The 20,093-nt window shown below is 39.5% G+C and overlaps 1 protein-coding gene across 4 annotated transcripts in view; it reads left to right on the plus strand.

The window, feature by feature from the left end:
- HDAC9 (histone deacetylase 9) overlaps positions 1-20,093 on the plus strand; it is a 362,822-nt gene that overhangs the window by 80,960 nt on the left and 261,769 nt on the right. For 2 of the 4 annotated variants that reach the window (XM_075062394.1, XM_075062392.1), the window contains exons 3-6: positions 987-1,228; positions 2,262-2,412; positions 4,248-4,368; positions 7,178-7,299. In XM_075062394.1, coding sequence (XP_074918495.1) covers positions 987-1,228; positions 2,262-2,412; positions 4,248-4,368; positions 7,178-7,299 — 636 coding nt within the window. Of the gene's footprint in view, positions 1-986; positions 1,229-2,261; positions 2,413-4,247; positions 4,375-7,177; positions 7,300-20,093 lie in introns of all 4 variants that reach the window. The other 2 variants (XM_075062391.1, XM_075062393.1) reach the window with 2 other exon arrangements.

Here is a 20,093-nt window from a genome sequence, read left to right on the forward strand (position 1 = left end):
CCCTTTAGTGAATCGAAACACTGCCCAGACTCTGCTCAGTGAGAACTGCTCAGACCCTATACTGCTAACTACCAATGGAGATTCTCTTTTAGCACAAGTAGTAGGTGTCTGCCTATTTGGAACAGATAGATCTGTGTTCTACGCCGCACAGTTGGTATGAAAACCCAAACGGCCCTGCTGTGTAGCATAGTGAAAATCATTGTTTGTATATATCCTTGGATTTAATTCAGGGAATGAAAGATCAAGAGATTCTTCATTACCCAGTTCTGTGTTGTGTTAACAATTTATTCCATTACCAAGGATGAATTAAAACAGTCTTTTTAGCAAGATGTTTTTATTCCATGAGTAATATATAATATGTGCCACATTCTATCTACTATAAGCACGTGTGTGTTCATTATTTAAAACAACCGCATAAAAACTTTAAAAATGTATTTTCCCTGTTATTGTCCCATATAATCCTGTGTGTCTTCCTCTGTGCTTAGCACATTTATGGCTCTCACTGCATAATGCAGAATATCAGTACAGATGTAAAATCATATTCAGTCAGTCTGAATGTAAGCTTTCTCCTTTGAGAATAAGAACACTCAGAACTCCAGGGCCTCCATCTTATGCCAGACACCACAAGTATACTCAATGTGTATTGTTACACAATCTCTCACCAGGTAAACTAAATAATGCTAAGTAAGTAAATTGGCAAGTTCTGACATGTTGCACAATGTTTTGTAGGAGCTGGGTTCTCATAATTCCACAGGGGGACATTTCTTTAAAAAATGGGAGGAAAGTAATAGGATGGTGTGTGAATGTGTTAGATTGCTAGTGGAAATGACTAGATTTTGCATATGGCTTACAATGACAGGCATTTTGGTAACTCGATAAATTGAAGGAATTTGGGGTGAAATTAAATTGTTTCTCCCCAGTATGCAGCATAAATTCATTTTTGTCTGCATTCATTTATATATTTTCCTTTTGTTGTTGTTTTATAGTGGATGTAAAGTCAGAGGTTCCTGTGGGATTGGAGCCCATCACACCACTGGACTTGCGAACAGATCTCAGGATGATGGTTCCCATTGTGGACCCAATTATACGTGAAAAGCAGCTCCAGCAGGAGCTACTTCTGATCCAGCAGCAGCAGCAAATTCAGAAACAGCTTCTGATTGCAGAGTTTCAGAAACAGCATGAAAATTTGACCCGACAGCACCAGGCCCAGCTCCAGGAGCACATAAAGGTAGCAAAATTTTTCATTTAACATGGGGCCCCTCCACAGTAAACTGAATATTCTCAGCTGAATACTGGAAGGGGTGTGCTCCTCTCCTGGAAGACTTTGTGTGACTTAAAGATGTAGTTTGAATGATTATTGTTGTCCATAGAGAAGTGATGGAAACTCACACTGGATTGGATGGTCATAACATTTGACTATTAAGATTTTCAAGCATAGTTGGTAGAGGCTATTGCAGTGTTGTACTATACAGGCAGCAAACCAAGGGAGACTGAATTAGAATACTCTGTCTCATTCTGATGAGATCTTCTCAGTCAATCAAAGTCCACATTTTTAACTAAATTTTCAGTCAGGCCTCAATAAGGCTGCCTTTCTTGGAGGAGTGATTTTGATCTGCCTAGTTAATGTTACTGGGTTTTTTTTTTGTTTTGCAGCTGCTTGAGTTTGTGTCCGCAAATCACACAGACAGGCGTCCTGCCTTCTGATATTTGCAAAACTGGGGGCAGGTGCTGCAAATTTGGCACTTTGCCCTTCTCCAGGCTACCTCACAGAATATGAAAGAAACTGATTTATGGGATTAAACCTGTCATGGAAGAAACACTGAAGATTTTTTGACTGAGAGTTATGGTCTTGGTTTTTTTTCTTTTTCTTTCTGAAATAACTTAGACTGCTGCTCTGCTAATGTGGGGCGCCTTTCTATGATGCGATTAACTGACAAATCCAGTTGAGAATAGCGTCTAGAATCTGTTGCTGCATTGGCACAGAGTGAGAATAATGTGCAGGTTATACCCATGTTTGCCAAAAAAAAAAAAAAAAAGCAGCAGCAAAACCAATGCAGCCAGCTACTGTGTTATATTACAGTTGATTTTAATGGCAGCTGATAATATAGGATTCCACTTGAGAGAATAGAAAAGTGGGTTACGGAGTAATATGAGCACAGATGAAAGCTCTTATCTCAGCTATTGAAGTGAGTTATTTTGGCAAACGCTGACCTGGACAGCGGTGCAGACTGCATTTCCTCATGTCTTTTATTCTTTGCAAGTTACAACAGGAACTTCTCGCCATTAAACAACAGCAAGAACTCCTTGAAAAGGAGCAGAAACTGGAGCAGCAGAGGCAAGAGCAGGAGCTAGAGAGACATCGCAGGGAACAGCAACTTCCTCCCCTCAGAGGCAAAGAAAGAGGCCGAGAAAGTAAGAGCCACTGTACCAGAACTCAGAATAAAAAGATGATATATCCTTCCCCTCCCACCCCCTGCAATGGGTAACGGCCAGGAGCCAGGCTAATAAGTGTGGTCCTGTTCAACGTTACGTATTCAGCCACAGTAGTAAGTGGTGTCCCTGCAAACTCAACCACACTGTTAGTTATGCAGCTGTGGGGGATTGCACCATGCTCATATATCTTCCTCTCAGATACTTACCTTGCCTTTTGTAAAAATAAAATGCTATGTAGTTTGAAAGCACAAAGCTTCATCTGAGATCTTCTCTCTCAGATAATTTCTTTATTACCTAGTGCAGAGCGTACTACCAAACAGCAGGCTGCTTGCTAGCAAAGAAATTCATTTGAACATTGTTTCAAGATGGAAAACTTAATATAGCATTTAAGAGTATCTCAAGTGAGCACATCTGCTCTAGTTCATCACTAGTTCTTTTCAGATGGGCACGTCAGTGTTGCTGACGCAGCTTCCTGAGATGTGTCCATGAGTTCCATTTCCAGCTCCAGTATGGCTTTAAGGCAAATGAAAGAACATTGCTGGAATGTGATGCTCACTAGAGGGAGACAGATACAAATAATTCCCGCAGTAAGGTCAGTTTAAAACCAGATTGTTCCAGGGTATCAAAAATGTGAAGTGATTCAAAATGGAATTGCCACAAGGAGGTATTACTACTGATGCAGCTGAAGGAGCACAAAGAACAAACCAGAAGAGATCTGCATACCGTGCCTGCAGAATTTACATTCCTCAGCCTTTTTACTTATAAGGAAAATAGTACCCATTTAGCAAAGGACGCTATAATATGTTTTAGGTTTTAAAAAGTAAAGACTCAGTGGAGCTCCCATCAAATTAGTGAAAACTGCACACAAGTGTTTGAAGGCAAAATTTGACTCTGAAATTGTGTTTTCGAAAGATTTCCCCTGTTCTGTTCAGGTTCTTATTTTGCACCCATCACTGTGGTTTTAGAGTGGCTTTCTGTGGTGCATTGAGCAATGGCTAGTTCTTTCCTTTTCCCACCCCACAGGAAACATTGCATGTGGATATTTTATAACTATATGACATGTTATGTTTATATTAGCAAAGACCAGGTTGAAAAAGTGTGGCTTGCACTTGAAATGGAAGGTGGTGGGTGAGGTTTAAGGTAGTTCCCATATCCTGTGGCAGTTTGTTCTGCTGTCCCAGGAGGCCCCCAAGAAGCTCTGTCTCCAGCACAAATGAACTTCACTCTTGCTGTGGAAAGTTCCATTGTTTTCAAGAGCAAAATTGTCAACCACAAATCTTATCTTGGAGCATTAGGTGATCTTTTAGGATCGCAAGCCCTTGAAAACAAAGACTTAGCTCTGGGGCTTCATGCAGCGTTCTGTTAGGAGGCAGTGCAGTAGTCAGAGGATGGGTTTTTGAGGTGCTATTGGTATTGCTTTAGTTCATTGAAGACATTATTTGTGGGTAACTCAAACTCAAAGGGACTTGGACAATATTTTATTTCTATCAGCATTTCTTTTTCCTAATGATTTCGGGATATTTAAGAGTTGGCTCTGCACCTGGAAAGGATTCACAGGAGAAAGGGTCTGATTCAAAGCCCACTGATTCAAATGCTCCCATTAACTTCAATGGGCTTTTGGCTCAGGCCCTGAAAGAGAAGTCTCCTGCAGAGTGAACATTTAACTAAGATTCTCTCCCATTTTGACTGTGATTTCCACCAGGGTTCCTTCTGTTTTCCATCACTTTCTGCAAGCTGTTGGCTCTTTTTTGTTTTTGTTTTTTTCCCCACTGTTCTAGAGAATGGGCAGAGCTTTAAATCTTTATGTGTTTTAGGGGCAGTGGCAAGCACAGAAGTGAAGCAGAAACTTCAAGAGTTCCTCTTGAGTAAATCAGCAACAAAAGACTCTCCAACTAATGGGAAGAATCATTCCACGAGCCGCCACCCCAAGCTCTGGTACACGTATGTTCTGTGTTAAGCTGTTTGCATGCCTCACCGATATACTTGCTAAGGGTAGGCACCCGGATTCCTCCCCAACAGGAATATTGAGAACCTGTCTCCAGGCCAAAGTAAAAATTCACCCAAGAACATTAATTAAGAAACAAAATAAAAACACTTCTCACTGAACATAGTAGTATTGAGAGCCTGTACTCAAAGTGATCTACTTAGAGCTTTTCAAAGTCCTTTCAGTTCACAGGAGTTTGTATTTTTGTTCCTATTTCAGGACCCAAGTGCCTCACTTTGAATTTCACATTCAAACCATCCCCTATCAAACTCAGTGCAGAGCTCAGCCAAAACTGTCACATTTGGAGACAGAACATGTGAATGCCTCCATTTTCCACCCACACTCATAATTTTCCCAGGTTCACTCAAAAGCTGACTCAGGCTGGCTGAAAAGCTTGTGAACCTGGGCCAAGTTTAGTGTTTATAATGGTGCTAGGCAATTTTTGTCTGGCTTTAGACCTGGTTATGAAAGTTTGCTGTGGCCTTGTGGTTCACCTGCTCATGGAAAACATGCATAACAGATTGATAGACTCCAGGTGAGCCATCCCATTTCCAGAAAGGGGAGCTCATGTAATTTGAGGATCTAGGAGAGGTGGAGTTTTCTTTTCAACTTTTCTGAAGTTTTAACCTCTGCTGCTATATCATTTATATAAAATCTTAAGAGATCTGACCTATTTTTCCATTGGGAATGGCTTTGTGCTTGAGTCACTCAGATTAAGACTCAGACAATGAAACAGCCTCCTTTTAGCCTCAGGTATAATGCAAAGCCATGATACTGTAGATGAAGTTAACAGATACTGTGGAATGCTGCTGTCCGGTCCAGTATGTGGGATTTTAGAAATAACTGTCTAACATATTGAGAAGTGGTAAGAGATCTCTTAGCTTTTTTCACCATTCTTTTTGAGGTTGTTGGCCGTAGGTATCCAAGAATACACACTGTTCCCAGAGAGAAACCATGAGGATGAGGTTCTTAGGTTACTGAGATGGTGATGCTGCTAAGCATTGCAATGGCTAAGGATTTACACTCATTCTTCTGGTCCGCTTTTTTCATTATTTCAGTCCAGTCTTTTCTGCCATCCTTATCATAGCAACTGTATCAATATAAAACAACCCTGCAAACAGGATAGTGGACATGTTTCCAAAGACTTCAACACCATTCCTGAGTCTGCCTGGATAGAGAGAAATATATGCAGCATGCTGGTGTCACCTCCATCTCAAGAGAGGCTTAGAGATCTGAGGAGTAAACCCAAGATTCCTACCAAGATAGTCTGTTGTGCAATCTATCAAGACACCTAGATGTCCCTTGATTAAACGTTTTGATCTGGTGTTTGTTCTTTTTAAATAGTTATTAAAGGTTTCCCTCTGGGGTTTTCACTGTATTGTACAGTTTGAGAATCCTGGTAACCTGTTCTAATATGTAATTACATTGTTTCCAATGGCAGGACTGTACTTAATAGTATGTGCTATATAATGTGCATTATGCTACTAACAACGTAAAATTTCTGGCCCAGCAGCCAAGAGGGAAATCTGAAGTTAAGGTATTCAGATAAGGAGGAACTAGGAAAGCTGTCGGGATAGAATTCTCAACTTCCCAAGGGAAGGAAGCACTTCATTTTTCACATTAGCAATTCCCTTTGACAAAGGCATGTAATATGCAGTGTTCCCTTGGGCATTTATGATTGGAAAGAGCTGTCCACAATTTCTCTTGCATTGCCCAGGTGTCAGTCCCAGGATATTAGAGACACAAGGTGGGTGAGGTAATATTTTTTTTATTGGACTAACTTCTGTTGGTGAGAGAGACAAACTTTCAAGCTTCCACATAGCTTCCACAGAGCTCTTCTTTGGGTCACCTGAAGAGCTTTTTGTAAGCTCAAAAGCTTATCTCTCTCTCACCAACAGTAGTTGGTCCAATAAAGGATATTACCTCAACCACCTTGCTCTCTAAAGGTATGTAATATCATTGATGGGCCCTGCTACTTCAGAGAGAGCTGCCGCAACAGGCCTGTAAAAGGTCAGGAGTAAAATGGGTAGATATGTGGTTCCAAGAAGGGCCCCACAAGAAAAAAGCTCCGTAAATTAAGTTGTCCTTGAGCCAAATGATGCAATTCCCTTGGGCATTTATGATTGGAAAGAGCTGCCCACAATTTTTCTTGCATTGCCCAGGTGTCAGAAAGAGCTCTCCAATGTGGGACTTCACTGCTGAAACTAACTTTACGTGCTGCAAAGTATTGCAGTTATTAAGTTTCATTTGCTGCCCAAACTAAAGACAAGGTTTTGCTTTCTTCTTTACAACTCCTGGCAAACTCATCTATATTTTTCCAGAGGAGTAACACCACCTCTTCAAAATATTGGGTAATTGCCCTACAAAAAGTGACAACTCCACAGTAAAGGCCACTTTTAATTTATATTTTTATTTAATAAACAGGAATCAAATGGCTTTGCTTCAGCTGGTACATCTTAAAAAAAACCCAGCAACCTAAAATGTTCAATTCCCCGATCTGGTACAGATCCTGTTTATGGGTCAACATGACTCTTATCCTTTGTGACTTTTATGATAAGTACAAAAATGGCACTCTTAGGAATCCTAAGCAGTTCCATAACTTACTGTAAAAGTGAAATTGGTTACATGAGCCTGTGGTTTGTACACACTTGGAGGAGTAAGCACATAAACACAGCTGAGACATGTGGACAACATGTGTAGATGGTTACTGCTGGTCACCTCACTTACTGCTAAGTTGTGACCTCTCTCTGTCTGCTTCAGGGCTGCCCACCATACCTCACTGGATCAAAGCTCTCCACCCCTGAGTGGGGCCTCTCCGTCATACAAATACACTTTACCAGGAGCACAGGATGCCAAGGATGATTTTCCACTTCGAAAAACTGGTGAGTCAGAGAAGTTTGTTCTAATACCCTATCCCACAATTCCGCCTCACTTGGTTGTTAATCAGGCTGTCGCTTAGCAAGGTATATATCATAACCTGCAAAGTCTATTCAGCTGCATGATTCATTGGAAAGGTTCAAAGGTGCTAACTGTATAGTTTTCCAATTTAGATTGAACCTGTGATGTCAAGAACCAGTATTTCCCAATGCTTGCAACTAGTACAGACTCCAGTCCTGATATATGTACTTGTTAATATTTCACAATATATGGGGAACTTGTGCAGTATTATTAATAAATCTAATATTAATTCTGGGTTTAATTTGACAAATCATGGCTCTCTCTCTCTCCTTCTCACATATGGTATATGCTGCATTTACATTAAGGTCTTCAGAGTTCTTTTTCTTTTGGGAGGAGGTAGATAATTATTATATCAGACCATTTTCTTTGGCTGGTTGCCAAGGTTAAATATATCTATTTTAAAATCCTTCAATGTGAAATGCTTTAGAAGAAAGTGTTCACTTAGAGAACAAGTTTTAGCTGAATCTCTTTTCCTGACAATAAGTGAACTGTAGACTTGACTTTGTCTACTACACCATAAAGTGTGTTAAGGGGCTGGTGGTGGAGACTTGGTGCCCCTTGCCCCAGGTTGTCGGTGTGGTGACTGGCATCCAAGAATGCTGGGAGACACTAAGGGGGTGAGGGAGAAGAGAGAAGAAAACATTAGATCCCTTGTTGCATGCGGCTGCTGTTGAGTGATATAGTTACATTCTGAGAGAAAATCTACCCCCTTGCTGTGCTAACTGCCTTTGAATGTGCTTCAATCACTGGGAGATTGAAAACTAACTGCAGAACTGGTACTGACATAGAAGAGAAGTGGCATTTGAAACCAGTTAGCATCCAGAAAGAAAATCCAATCTACATCTAATTCTTCAGGACAGACACTCAGCTCATGTTATATCCCCTAATGTTTTCACAAGAATAGTTTAGTGCTTGTTTTTGTAAAGAATGAAAAACAAACTGCTAATTTATTCTGTCTGAATTATTCAGTCTGCTTTTGGTACACCATGGTGGCAATATAAGGATCCTATAAAAAGCTTGCTCAGGCTATTCTGTCATAATAAGCCCTTATGCAGTTTTTTGCTTAACAGCCTTGTACAAGATGTATTTTCCATGCCAACATGCTATATGTTTACATTTGTTTGGAAAACAAAATAATACAGTCTGCACCTTCTAAAATGCTCTGAATTTTCCTGCATTTTTGAAATGCAGGTTTTAATTTTTCTTCAGTTTTTACATATTTTAAATAGTATGATTGATATTTATGATGTGTCAGACTGTTGATCTGTAAAACAAAACATTTTCAAACACTGTAACAGTAAAGTTCTTGTGCAGCTGTTAATACTTTTATATCTCTGTGGGGGTTTCAAAATATTCCTTAATTCAATTCCCATTGTCTGTATAAGAGGACTATAATATAATTAAATACAGATGTTTTCCATACATTATTCCAAATATTTGGGCATGCAGTGCATCAGTTACAAATAAAACTCATAAGTATATGACTCTTTAAAAAAGACACACAACATAAATAGACAAATAATGATATGATATATTCATTAGCGTAGCAGTTTTTTTGTCACTTCAGTGTTGTTTGATACTTTTTCTTAAATATTCTACTATGTAAACAGAGATGATATGTTCAGTATGTCATTTCTTAGCAAAGAACTGGGTTTGATAGCTCTATATATCTGTTAATATAGCAACTCTTACAAATATCTTGTTTGCCTATTAAATCACTCGCAATAGCAGAAGAGTCTTAATTTAACCCTCAGCAACAGCTCCACAAAAGTTCCAATTATTGTTCCCCAGGTTCAGAGTAAAATCAACAGGAACTGGAACAACGCAAGTCAAATGACCCCAAACTGATCTGGGTGGCTATAGGGCCATCCCTTAGGCAGAGGGGACATTGTGGAGCCTGTGTCATCCTCATGGGACCATATCAGACAAAGATGTCCCAGGAACATTCATATATATAGACAGGCTCTCTGCCTGCAGAAATCTGACCTTTGCCACCAGGGTGAACCTTTTTTTCCCTTTTCCTGGGGCTATGAATGCTTATTGCCACTGGCTTCTAGCAAAATTCTGTGATTCTGAACCTGCATGCAGTCAGCAATTGGTATGAAAATGAACCTTTACATTCTGTTGAACATTAAGAAAGGTATCACCTAAAACTCAAATTAAGGGTTAGTTTTTAATAATAGTTCTGATTTGTTTCCCAAGTTCTTATTGATGTTCTTAACATAAAGTCAAAAGGTATCTTTCTCTTCTCTACATTTACTTGGTGCCCTCAAAGGATACTTTTGATTATATTTAGTTAGTTTAGATTCAGCATATAGGAATGAGAAGCAAAGCTGAATAATATTATCCCAACAGCTACTCTGTGAACAAGAAACACAGTATTAGGAAAGAAACATATGTAAGTCATGAGGTTTTCCTTCTTTTTATTTCAGCAAACTGTTCCCCCAACCTTCCCTTCCCTATCCCACCATTGTCATCATGGGGAAATAGGGTCTTGCTACTAAATCTGTTCAATTGTATTCAAAGGTCAGACTGTAAAAGGGAAAACTACCCTACTCAAATTCTACCTACAAGACACACAAATCCAGAATAACTGGATAGTGTGGCTAATTCATTAGCAGTCTTGATATTTACATGCTTATCATTAGATTCCAGAGTAATCACACCACTGTACTGACTGTGAGCCCATGTATTGTTTATCCCCCAGAAGGTGTAGAGGGACCTGTGTGTAGTAAACGTGGTGCATTTCTAGTGCACAGGGGTTTGACACTAGTTTCGGGGTTTTAGGCTGAGGATTGCAGCTCCTTGTACAGCAGCATTCACATTTGTTGTCTAGATGAGAGCCATTTGGTGCTGAACTCCATAATTCTCTGTATGTCTAACTGAGAAGACGTTATCTTTAGACTAGGCTCCTTTAAAATGAATATGTAACAAACTGGATGGGTTTCATGGGGAAGAGTTGTTCTCTAACAAAACAAAACTTACTTTTCACCTTGTTGAAACAATACAAAAATGTTCTGGCATAAAGCCAGAATGTTTGCATTTTCTTGGAACTGTAACATTTCATTTTCTATGCTCTAGTATTGATGCAAACCAGCAAAAGCCAGTAAATTCCAAATGAAGAGTAGCCCTCTGTTTTAACTAAAGCCATGTGCCTTTTTAAAACATTGCTTATAGATGGAGCCTCTGCCTTCATTTTGCATCATTTCTTGGCGTTTGTTGGAAAAAATTCCAGAGGACACCACTATGGGTTGGAGTCCTAATCTGGCAATCAAAAAACTAGACTTTTGAATACCTTTTATATTGCAGCATTCTAATAGCAACTTCTTATCCTCTCTGCATGTTAATTTCATATTTAAATTGTGTATTGCTCTTATAAACTGTTAGTTATGGTGCTATTCTTGAAATTGTTACTGAGGGTAGTGTTTTCATTTTGGTAGAGCTATAGATAGTCTGTGTTTCACCTGAGTACTAGCTAGGGCTAACGGCTAATGTTCTGGAGGTTATTTTCCTCACACTGAGCATAAATTGCAAGTTCATAGCTCTACTGCAGTAGTTTTAAACCTGTAGTCCACATACCCCTGGGGGTCCGCAAACTACGTCTAAGGGGTCCATGAAAGGTTGTTGTTACCACAGAACAATGGTTTTCAACCTGTGGTCCACAGGCCCCTGGGCATCTGTAGACTACCATATGTCTAAGATTTCCAAAGGGGTCCACGCCTCCATTCAATATTTTTTAGAGGTCTGCAAATGAAAAAAGGTTGAAAACTACTGCACAACAGCACAAATACCTGAAGCAGACATTGAAAACCAATGCTGCTGATCAACACTTCTATTTCTGTAAGACGCTCTCTAGATTCTGTGTCTTTAGTGCCTTACTTTGTTAGTGGACTTAACTGCAAACTTTCATCTGTGGTTTAGTACTATCTAAGAACATGATTGCAGCTTACTGGCGAAATATTGGAAGTGTGTACAAATGAAACTCAGAACAGTATATTTAGTTAGTAATAGCACAAGGTGCTGTTTTGATGCTGTTATATTATTTCACACTGGAAAATAAAAACCTAGTGTAAGCAAAGAGTTCATTTGTGGTAAAGGAGAGGAGAGGTGTGCTATGTACAGTGAAGCTCCAAACACAAGAACAGTGGGACCACACTGGACTAGCCTGATTAGGCAGCATACTAACAGCACAGTCTTAGCAGGTAACCTGGCTTTATTGTGGTGAGGTAGAAGATTCTTGTATCAGAACTCAGCAAATGTATTTTTTAAGAAAGTAATTAAACTTGTTCCTTACTGTGGTTTCTTCTATGCTTAGGGATTCATTAATCTGCAGGAGTGACTGCAATTGAGAAGAAAAACATTTTGTATGAGAAAGTCTTTCTCCTCCTCTCCTTCCTGACCCCCCACCCCCACCTCATTCTTCCTCTGTCTACATTTTCTTGGAAAACGCCCCCCTGTGAAGTAATAGTATACAAAAAGACTGTATTTCCAAGTTTCTTCTGGGTCTCCTAATTGCAGATCTTTCATTTAAAAAGTCTAGGAAGTGCCCAAATCTTCAATTACCAGATTTCCAGAAGGGAGTTATTTTCAGGTTCTTTGGGCATATACATAAACTTTTAGAGGTTAGGACAGTGTATATCATTATTAAATGGCAAAGGCATATTTGTTTTTAAAACAGTGAAAATACAGCACAGAAAACATACTTCTTATTTGTGATCTGACATTGAGGTGCTGACAATCCAGGGCTCCCCAAAGCTGGCTGCCAAATTTAGTAGACACTCTTGAGAACTTTGCCCTAACTGATTTGCCCAAGGAGACACAGGAAATCTTTGGCGGAGCTGGTAATAAAAGTCAAATCTCCTGATTCTCAGGCCATTTGCTTCAAGACTCTTCTTCTCCTGAAACAGCTAATTACTAGGTGGAATTTTTAGCCTTGTTAAAGTCTCTATTGATAAGTTTGGAGGGTATAATTAGTAATAATAGGTTTGAGAAACAGAGGAGACTTTCACTTTTGATTAAAGAATGAATCTGAAGCAAACTGATGTTAACAGGTTCTTCCGGATTTATATAATGAACAGGCTAGAGGAAAGTTGCAATCAATTTGTACTGGAGCCCAATAGCTCTGAAGAAATATAATACTGTTGCAATCTACTTGGTACTATTAATGTTCTGTAGCTACCTGAGTTAGAGTTGTAAATGTTGTGTTGCTGCAGTTTAGTCCAAGTAAAAAGTAAATCACTGCAAAATAATCTAACACAAAAATAGCAATATGATAAAATAAACCTAAAGACAGCATCACAGAAAGGGCCTGCTCTATTAGGATTTGATCCATACTTCAAGTCCAGCAGGATGAAACCCTTTGTTCATCCCTCTGTCTGCGGAACATTCTTTGTAATGTATTTTATTCGTACACTCTACTTTTCAGTGTGTCAGACAAAAGGGTTCCCTTTAAATGACTATTCTAGCTCACTTTCAGGATGCTCCCCCCCACCACCTCCTGCCAGTATATTTTAATGCAAATATTCTTTTCCTAGTTTAGTCCCATTACTTGTAGTTACAGCACCCTGTATTACGCTAAATAATTCCTCTGCCTCCTTAGTGGATAGATGATTACTGTGTCCCCAATTAGTCATCATTTAGCCAAACTATGCAAAGTTAGTCCCTTACTGTCTTCTTAATGCTCCCTTTGTCTCCTTCATTTTGGGCTGTGAGTGCTGCAGAGTTTTATGATGATTGGATGGTAAGTCTTATGAATGGAGGCTGGCTTGGCTGTTACATCAGTGATTTTAAGGGATTGCGTTGATCGGAAATACACATGAGAAACTTGAATTCTCAGCTAACAATGTATTTTGAGTGATATCTAATTTAAGCTCTGATACAGGATGAACACTCATGCTTACCTTTAATCACATAGCCACTGATGCCAACTGGACTTTGCCATAAGCGTCAGCAAGATCAGGTCCTTAAATTTGTTAGTTCCTCTGCAAAGAAAACTGTATTACCACATCTCTAAAGACTCATATGTACAGATAGCAAAATATTTATAATCATTTCTTCTTACATCAATCCTCCCAGCCCTGTTGTCATACGTATTACTCTTCTCTGAGATCACGCTAATTTGTTTCCTAAGTAGAAAACAAATAGTCAAAACTGCACCCTATGTATTTTACATTTGTGAACTGTTTAATATGATAAATGTTGATTTTGTTACACAGAAAGCTTTCCAAAAATGAACATGCTCTGCATCAAAAAGCAAGCAGAAGACACTGGGACCCTTTGCTCTACTCAGGCAAAGATCCCTTTGAAGCCAAGGGGACCCTGGCTTGAGTAAGGGTGTAGAATAGATCACATAATACATACATATAGGTGAAGATTTTCCAATGCGCCTTAGGGATTTAAAAGCACAAATGCCATGGAAGGTGAGTGAAACTTGAGCTCCTAAATCTTTTGGGGGTTTTTGAAAATCTCTCCCCTACAAATAAGAGAGTTCCCAGAGAGTCAAAATATGAGGGTGAAATACTGACGAGATTAAAGTCAATGGCCAAGATCCACTTGATTTCAATGGAGCTGAGATTTCACCACTACTGTACCAGTGGCAGGGAAAAGTTGAAAACTGGGGAAAACAAATCAAAGCATGCAGAAAGGTGACAAAAGAGAGAGAGGTGAATACTGGAAGTCACATGACATCAGCCCATCCAAAATAGAATATGTTGGTTAGTAAAGATTATACTTCTCTAAGCTCCTACAAAATATAGTTTCAATGAAAATCTGTTCAAACCCACAACTCTAATTAAAGGTTTTAGCTGCCAAATAACATGTTCTAGCTAAAGCCAAATAAGTATTACAGAGTTGTTCATGAATAACGGCACAAGCTTTATACTTTGCTGTTGATTTTCTCATGGGAAAGTAATATAAATGGAGAGTGATACCTCCCTGTTGGCTTTAACTGTTAGAAATGCAAAGCATGCTGAAATTGTACATAATTCTCTTCCAAAGGAAAGGAAATAGCATTTCAATGCTTTTCCTCAGTGTCTCGTTGAGTTATGGTGGTGTACAATTATTCCAGTTAAATTACTCTACCAGATGGAAGGTTACATTGTATATTTAGCTAATTAAGTTTTAGGGGACTGGAATTATATCCCAGAACAAAAAGAGCATATCTGAAAGTAAACTTGTTTTAATTAAGTTCATTGTGGATGTGCAGTATCTATGCCTAATTAAGAGTTAAAACAGGTGGTTTTCTCTCCTCCCCCCCCACTGCCTTGATTAACATGAGAGTTCCTTTTACAAAATCAGCCTTCATACTACAGAATCATAGGAGCTATTGAAACATATGTTTAACAAATATTCAGGGCCAAATTCAGCCTCCACTGACTTCAATGGAGTTGCACGTTCTTATACCAAAGCTGAATTTGCCCCGGAATTATCCATGCTGAAATCAAGACATATTGCTTTTTGTGTTTAGTTTTCTTGGCATCATGTACTATTATAGCAAAGTCCCTACATGCTGACATCCTGCTTTACCTTTGCACAACTCTAAGCAGTATGCCTAGATAGTGTAGACCTCCCGAGCTTTCATCTACTGAGGAAATTAATGTCCTTTTAAATTCAGGGAGAAGGTGGTGATGTTTAATCCTGGGCTTCTGCAGGCTAGCGAAATACAGTGTTGTAGTTGTTGCCTGCCATCAGATGAGTTATCACTGTTGGATTTTTTATGAGATTAAAATCCCTGGGATTTAATCATCATATTAAATAATTCCTTCTTGTGTGGGGACTAGAGGACGTGAGCATGAATATTTTGCAGTCTACAGATTAGGCATCTAAGGGTCAAAATGTGGCCCTGCAAAGGCTTGGAGTGCCGGGGTAACGGGATTTGCTCTGGCACTTCTGCAATGGAGAGAGTCATTTTTCTTGTGTGAAGTATAATGACTCTATGGATGTTAGGAGAGAGTGCAATGGGGAGTGGGACTAGCTAGTTACACCCACAGAAAGTGTAGCTTTGTGTAGTTTCCCAGCTAGCACTGTTGGGTATACTGGGGTGGAAGTGGGGATGATGCTAATTCAATGCAGGGATATCTCCTCTAAACCAAGTACTGCCAGCCGTGAGCCTGAGCTGACCCCTAACTAACCAAATGAGGGCTGTCCCTCACACAGGTTATTGAGAGGTAATTGACTTGCTGCACCTTTTTCTCCCATAATGTTAAAGTGGGGTCTAAATTTCTAAATTTGAGGGGTAAGGGAGTGGGGAAGTTCACGCTGAAGTTTTAATGACTCCCCTCCCCCCCAAATTCCAAGACTGTTTTTTTATTTACCTATTATTCCTCTGTTTCTTGTAGCAGAAAGGATCCTCTTTTAAATAATCTGGCTTTCCCTGTGATGCCACGGGAAAATTCAGGATAAGCCATTAAGTCATAGAATCACACCATAACATAATATAACAAACTTTTCTGTAGTCTAACACCAAAATTAGGGTCTGACCAGGGAAACACTTCATGCACATAGTTCTTATTGAAATTGACTTTTATTGGAGGCCAGTACATGGAGTGGTTACATACCAACTTATGTGAAAGCAATGTGAACAAATAGCTCCGTTGCATAAATTACATAATGTACATAAGCCATGAGCTGAAATATATCCAAATTATGAGTGGTGTGTAGAAGGAAGAAAGAGACACCTCAGCTTTGGCATGGGCATTTAATAACCTGGAGCTGGGTATGCACATGCCTAAGACTCCAGCAAACCCAAAACACAGTGTGGTCTATGCGTCCCACATAATATGTATTAAAGCTCTATAGGTAAAATCCAGGCCCCATTGAAGTCAATGTGAATTTTGTCAAAGCAGATGCAGGGCCTAGATCTGGCATATACATGCCAAGAGCTCCCCATAGCCAGAGAATTTTCTTCTGGCAGCTGGAAGCCAGAATCTGTTGCCTTTGCTTCCCAAGTGACACAAAAAGGCCAAATGTCAATAGAGAATCCAAACCAGTGTTCATCATTTGCTCCATCTCCCTTGATTTAAAAGGCACCTAATTCTCTGCAAGAGGATATGGTACAATATAAAATATGTATACCTAAATCAGCAAAGACTTCATTAGGCAAGCTTAATGCTTCCTGGGATGGCCAATGAACCAGGTTTTACATTAATATGTAGACTACAAAGAAAAACAGAGAGGGAGATTCTAAAATGCATGGTAGGAATTTACAAAAGAGCTTGAGGGAAGATTTCAGTTCTGAACCTTCTTTAGGCTATAGATGAAAAACAACTAACCTTGTTAAATCTGCTTCCATAGCCTGAAGAAAGCTAAAGGGCTGAAATATCCTCTCTAATCGAATTAGCTGGTTTTAACATGTGTTTCACTAACCCTGTTTTTTTATTTAGGGGTTGGATATTTACCTTAGCCTGAGTAAATAAAGCATTTTACCTTTTACAAAACTAAAATAAAGCAAAGGGCTAAAAGGTTTCACACGTGATCAACATTCCCTTTAAACCAAGCGGCTGATCAGGAAACAGTTTCTGTGTATGCTGAAAACAGATTAGGTGATGCAAGCCAGAAAAATAAAGCATCTTCATCCTTCACCACAGTACATGATGCTCTAGCCTTGTTGGGACCACCCAACAGTCAGGCCCATCCAAATGGATGTTCCGTGTGGTTCTTGGAAACGCTTTAGAGGAAACAGTGCAAATGGCTTTTTCTCTCTCATAAATCTAACTTCAACCTGAAATGACATTTTAAAATACCAGAATTAAAGAGCCAATGAACTTTTAGTATAATGTGCTGGCATTTTCCAGAGTGCCAGCCATAAGAGATGCCCATACTATCCAAAGAATTAACTCCCCATTACTGGATTGTGTTGGAAAGTGATGTTCTAAGCACAGAGATAACTTAATAAATCAAAGGGTTGGGAGAACTAAATGCACATTTTGGCCTTTAATAAATACAAATATTCTGAGGTGGCTGAAGAGGCTGGGGCAGCTTAAAATAGCAGCAGCCGGAAACCACCAAACAGAGCAGTGAGTATTTATGCCTCTCCCAGAAGCTACATCCTGGGATGAAGTTGAGACCCTCACATACCTCCAGTAAAGTAAGGGTCACTGGCAGCTCTCCAGCAAGCCATTGAGGGAGCAGGAAGCTCAAAACCAGCAACCCTGCTCTCTGAACCCCTTTCCCTCAGCTCTCTGCCATCTTTGGAAGGGTCCTGGACATCCTAGAATCTTCGAGAGGGAGCCCACAATAGCATCAATTACCCTTCTCGCTAATGGAGGTGTGGTACTCTTCTGCTCTCTATGCTGTCTAGATTATTGGGAAGGACTTGGGAGCTTCTGGTCCCTCCTACTCAGAGATGTTTGTGTGTGAGTGCATTTCTCCTGAGTCCTCTTTCCACCCCTGCCGGCTGCCCAGACTCTTGGGGAGCAAATATGCTCCTCTTTCTTCAGCTGTCTTCACTGGAATGGCATGCTGATGAGGCACTCGCCTTAGCCGCAGACTCTTGGCATGACACCCTTTATTGGGGAAGTATGTATGTGTGTTCTTCCCAGCCTCCCCCCAGATCCTTTGGGGACAGAAAGGACAAAGATGCTTTCCCCCAGTAGTTTTCAGATTGCTACTCTTTGAAATAGCAGCGGTCCCCTATCTTAAGCAGCCTTGGTTTCCCCAAGTATTGCTGTGGCTGCCCCACCCATATTGATGTACAAACATACCTAAGTTAGGATGCAGGCTCAGGCTTCTGTCTGTGGAAACAAAGAATTAGGAGAGGAATTGGGGGCTCTCAGTATCCAACATTCTCTATATTTTTAAAAGGCTGTCCATTTATCTTCCCTGGCCTTCACTTTTGTAGGATGTACCAGAGTTATGTTATCCCCTTTTTATTTATATATTTTAAATCACTCTTTTTTAGAGATGAGAGTGTATTACAACCAGTCTTGTATTATGTTAAGGTTTCCGTTTTATTTCCGTAATTGACTGGCAAATTGTTCCAGTCTAAAGCATCATCCTACTTATTGAAAATCAGACTTTGAAAATGTTATTGCCTTTATTGATACTTCTAAGCTATAACACTGTAAGTTTAAAAACAATTTAAATGATTAGTAATACAACTAGTAGTCATGTCAGCAATTTAATTTTTTTGTCAATGCAATATAATATATTATGTTACTATGGCATAATATATTCAAATCAACTTAAAATATGATCCTCCCGGTCCCAAATAAAACGGCCATCCGTAACCGAAAACAAACAGAAAATACCAACCAGCAATTAAAATTATTAAATAGTAATGCTAATTCTTTATTTTTGTCGTATTTCTCTTTGTGGACTTAAACACATCACAACATTCCTTATTATTATTTCTCTAAATGAACTCAGGAATAGTGATCTTAGCATGAGTTATAGAGAACAGATTGACATTCTTACATAGGATGCAACAAATCTTGGAAACATGCAGAAGTTGCTGCCTGTTGAATGTTTAAAAATTAAACAGTCACTATTGTCAAATTTAGTGTCACTGCCTCTGCTTTCCTATGATTTTCTAAAACCAGCCTCTGAGCTGATAGAAGGAAATGCTTTCACTATAGATCCATCCTGAGCCTTGACAAAACCTCACTTTCTGCTCCTCAGGTCTCACTATACCCCCTATCCCATCCCCCATTTCCTGCCTAGGTTCATTAAATGCTGATTTGAAATTGGCACATACTTTTCTAATACAAAAGTACTACTGTTTTCCAGGCACAATCAGAAAGCAGTGTACTATTATCTGTTAAACACCCTTCATTTATAAGGCTTTACCCCTTTAATGTTAGGTGTTTTTATTCCTCCAACAGGATTCTTAAATATCTGAGTATGTTTAATTAAAGAAATAGTCAAGGTAATCCTAGCCAAGAAATCTCAGCCTTGTTTGCACATTGAGGAGTGATCCAGTCCTTGGACTGCATTCTGGAATGCCAGTATCTGTAAACTGCAAGTAATTAAGAAAACTGTAATATGTGACATGATTTAAGTGTATTACTTTTCTGTCTCCCATGTTTGTGTTACATCATCACACTACTCATGAGAGACTGGAGCTACTTGGGATGTCATACAGTTGAGTAAGAGGGGTGATCTCAGTGAAATCATCTGTACTTATGTACAGTGTCATATTTTCTTTCTAATGCCAACATTAGGCTTGTTGCTCTTTGCTGCAGTACTGTCTCCCTACAGGTCACTGGCTACATAAGTGTGAACTATTGTATGTCTCACCTAACCATTAAGAAAATTTCAACTTGCCCTAGAGAGCAACTTGAAACCGTGTAAGGGGTGGGTGTCACAAAGTTTTAACTTATCATTTGGTTGAGTCTACCCCACTGCGACTGGCTTCCTTGCTAATGGCTATAGCAGGGGTAGTAACATCATCTTCTGCAATGGCACTCAACAACCACCTACCTCAAAATTCCAAAAATTCATTCTAATGTAACCCACCCTTCTTCCTCTAGACCCAAAATTTCAGCTATGCAGAGCTGCCTGCCTCTCTCAAGGAACTAGAGCATTCTTGCTGTTGCTCTCAGCTGACCTCCTGAGTTGCCTATAATTCTTATGTCCTGGTTTAAATTAAAAATCATGTGTTGCTTGATTTCTTGGTGTAGCCCATTTAGAGTAGATTGGAGAAGTAATATCGAATGAGGTCTTTATGGTCAGCATTTCAGTAGACACTAAGCAAACTGATAGCAATGGGATGCTTAACTGC

The sequence above is a fragment of the Chelonoidis abingdonii genome, chromosome 2, assembly GCF_003597395.2.
Source record: "Chelonoidis abingdonii isolate Lonesome George chromosome 2, CheloAbing_2.0, whole genome shotgun sequence".
In the NCBI taxonomy this organism is placed as follows: Eukaryota; Metazoa; Chordata; order Testudines; family Testudinidae; genus Chelonoidis; species Chelonoidis abingdonii.